General features: G+C 33.2%; 1 protein-coding gene across 1 annotated transcript in view; it reads right to left on the reverse strand.

Annotated features, from left to right (window-relative positions):
• Positions 1–1,770: 1,770 nt before the first annotated feature.
• The window catches only part of LOC124939130, a 2,779-nt gene continuing 1,431 nt past the window's right edge, over positions 1,771–3,118 (reverse strand). The window contains exon 3 of the mRNA XM_047479640.1: positions 1,771–3,113. Coding sequence (XP_047335596.1) covers positions 1,864–3,113 — 1,250 coding nt within the window. The 3' untranslated portion in view covers positions 1,771–1,863. The remainder of the gene's footprint in view (positions 3,114–3,118) is intronic.

A 3,118-nucleotide genomic window follows, 5' to 3' on the forward strand; every position in this document is an offset into this window, starting at 1 on the left:
AAAAAAGTAGAGAATACTAATATATTATATAATTTTTTTTCATAAATAACATCCTAATTTATTTATAAATAAATAATCTCCTCAATAATACATAATTTATTCTTTCTATATAAAGAACTATAACTTATTTATTCCTAATTAAATTTAGTTACATAAAATTCAACTATAAAATTAGTTCAGTTTAATTAAAAAAATATGTCCCTAACAATAATAGTCATAATCATAATTTGAAAATTAATTTTTTTCTCATTAGTCATATCATCTCTATAATTTATAAGGCTAAAACGTAAGACTGCAATATGACGGCTTAGATTGAAATTTATTCTCTAATCATGTTCGTATAATTTCAATTTTATAATAATTTGTGTACATGTGAATCGTTTTTACATTATTCATGTTTCAATAATAATTTTCTTATTATTTAATATATTATATTTTAAAAAATTGTAAATCCCAACTTCGATAGTAAATATCATGTTTTTTTTTATCTTTGGTTTGAGATATTTATTTTTCTCTCTTTATTTTTATTTGTTCTAATATCATGCTTTGTTTTGTTATGCTTAATTGATTCCTATTTTTTTAATATATATCAAGAACTATTTAAACATATCGTGTTATATTAGTTTTTGAAAAAATATTTTTAACCCGAGTAGATTTGAATTTTTTAACTCCCTTTATACTACAAATGGTGAGTGATTCAACGACACTATAAGAAGAATGTTAATGAATGGAAAGTGGTTCTCTTTCATTGCCATAAATAATCAGATTTTCAGAGAGTTTGAAGTAGCAGATTTCATAGGTTCTTTATCGATTTGTGCCTTATCTATCACCGGACTGTCCCGTCGATTGGGAAAATTGAGTTTAATTAAACTTATCTTCTTAGATTAACTATATATTCAAAAATAAAAATTTATGGTGTGATCGTTGTAGAAACCTTTTTATTTATTTATTATTATCTTCTTAACAAAGAGGCTAGATTTAGTTAATTGATGAACTTTAAAAGAGAAAAGATGAGATTAGGAGAGAAGAAGATTCTTGAATAAAAGAAATTCTTTCAACCTATATTATTAAAAAAGAAGTATGGTAAACATTTGATTGTTGAAGCTCTAATCGGTTAAATATTATGTTTTTTTTTGTATCTTTGGTTTGAAATATTTATTTTTCTCTCTTTATTTTTATTTGTTTTGATGTTATGTTTTGTTATGCTTAATTGATTCCTATTTTTTTAATATATTAAGGACTATTTAAACATATTGTGTTATATTAGTTTTTGAAAAAATATTTTTAGTCCGAGTAAATTTGAAATTTTAGTTCCCCTGATTGATACTACAAATATTAAGAGAGATTCAACAACACTATAAGAAGAATGCGAATGAATAGAAAGAGGTTCTCTTTCATTGCTACAAATAACCAGATTTTTCAAAGAGTCTGAAGGAGCATATTTCATAGGTTCTTTATCGATTTGTGTCTTATCCATCACCGGACTTGGTCCCTCGATTGGGAAGATATTCAAAAATAAAAATTTATGGTAGGATCGTTGTACAAACTTTTTTTTGTATTATCTTCTTAACAAAAGGCTAGATTTAGTTAATTGATGAACTTTAAAAGAGAAAAGATGAGATTAGGAGAGAAGAAGATTCTTGAATAAAAGAAATTCTTTCCACCTATTTTTATTAAAAAAAAAAAAGTATGGTAAACATTTGATAGTTGAATCTCTAATCGGATAAAATCAAAGTTAGAGTCTCAAATTTTAGCCAAAATAATAATTAGCGAAATAAATAAATATATATAATAAAAAATAAAAGCATTATTATATTGTTTTTGTACATAATGAATTAAAAATAAGGTTAGAATTGGATTGAATCAATTTTGATGAAGAGACCTATCTCTCAACAAAGCTTCAACAGACTTCCTGCCAGAAACTAAAGCACCATCAAATGTAGCACTAGTCTGATAATCCCCACACACATACAACCCGACCCGCACTCTCTGATCTTTCATCAAATCCGTAGGCGGGCTTTGATTCGGCTGAGCAAACTCGATCCGATATGTCCTCAAATGTCTCCACTTACTCACCATTCTCTCTCCAAACCAACTAGATAGCTCCCGCACAACCTCCGCCGTCAGATCCTCATCCGATTTGTCTTCCATCAAGCCGATAAGCGAAACAGATACCAGCGCCTTCCCCGCCGGCGCATAACACGGGCTCACATTGCTAGCGAAGAACATATTATTCACAATCCCCTTACCTGTCCCATTAAGAAACAGTACCGGATCCCTAACCGGGATTTCATTTAACCCGGCCGAGAAATACAAACACACTGTGCTCCGAACCGGTTTCTTAACCGGATCCAGCCTCACCTTTCCCGCCAAAAGTTTAACCGCCTCCGGTTGCTCCACCGCTACAATAATTCCATGTTCGCAACTGAAAACTTCCCCCGTCTGAAGTTTCACGGTGGAGGAATCAAAATCGATTGAAACTACTCTTGAGTTTAAGAATATTGATTCAGGAGGAAGTTTTGCTGCCAATTGTTCGGGAATCGCAGATATACCTTTCGACGGGAGGGTGTTGTCCCCAAGAGCGAGGCACTTGAAGATAAATTCGAAGAGCCTTGACGTCGTCTCCAGATTAGGGTCGAAGAAAATTCCGCCAAAGAAAGGCCGGAAGAAACGATCCAAAATGGAATCAGAGAATCCAATCGTTTTCAACAAATCAATTGTTTTAACTTCATCGGCCAGTATAATTTCATCGTCGGATCTCACTAAGACACTAATTCTAGTGACCGCAATCAACAATTTATCGAATAAGTTGCCGATTGGGTTAAAAAGCGACTGGATGGAGTCGCCCAAGTGGCGAAGGGGATCTGCTACGGTATGGAAGCCTCCGCCGTAGAAAATCCTAGCGCCAGAATAGAATTTCCGGAGATCTAAGGCATCGTAATCGAGAAGCTTCTGAGCTTCGGGATAACCAGTAATGAAGATTTGGAATCCGCGGTCGAGGAGAAATCCGTCCACAACGTCGGTTTGGACCCGGCCGCCTACGGCGTTGGAAGCTTCGAGGAGGATAAAAGGGATATTGTTAGCCTTAAGGCGGATAGCGGCAGCCAAGCCTGCTAGA

This window comes from Impatiens glandulifera, chromosome 5 (genome assembly GCF_907164915.1).
Source record: "Impatiens glandulifera chromosome 5, dImpGla2.1, whole genome shotgun sequence".
In the NCBI taxonomy this organism is placed as follows: domain Eukaryota; kingdom Viridiplantae; phylum Streptophyta; class Magnoliopsida; order Ericales; family Balsaminaceae; genus Impatiens; species Impatiens glandulifera.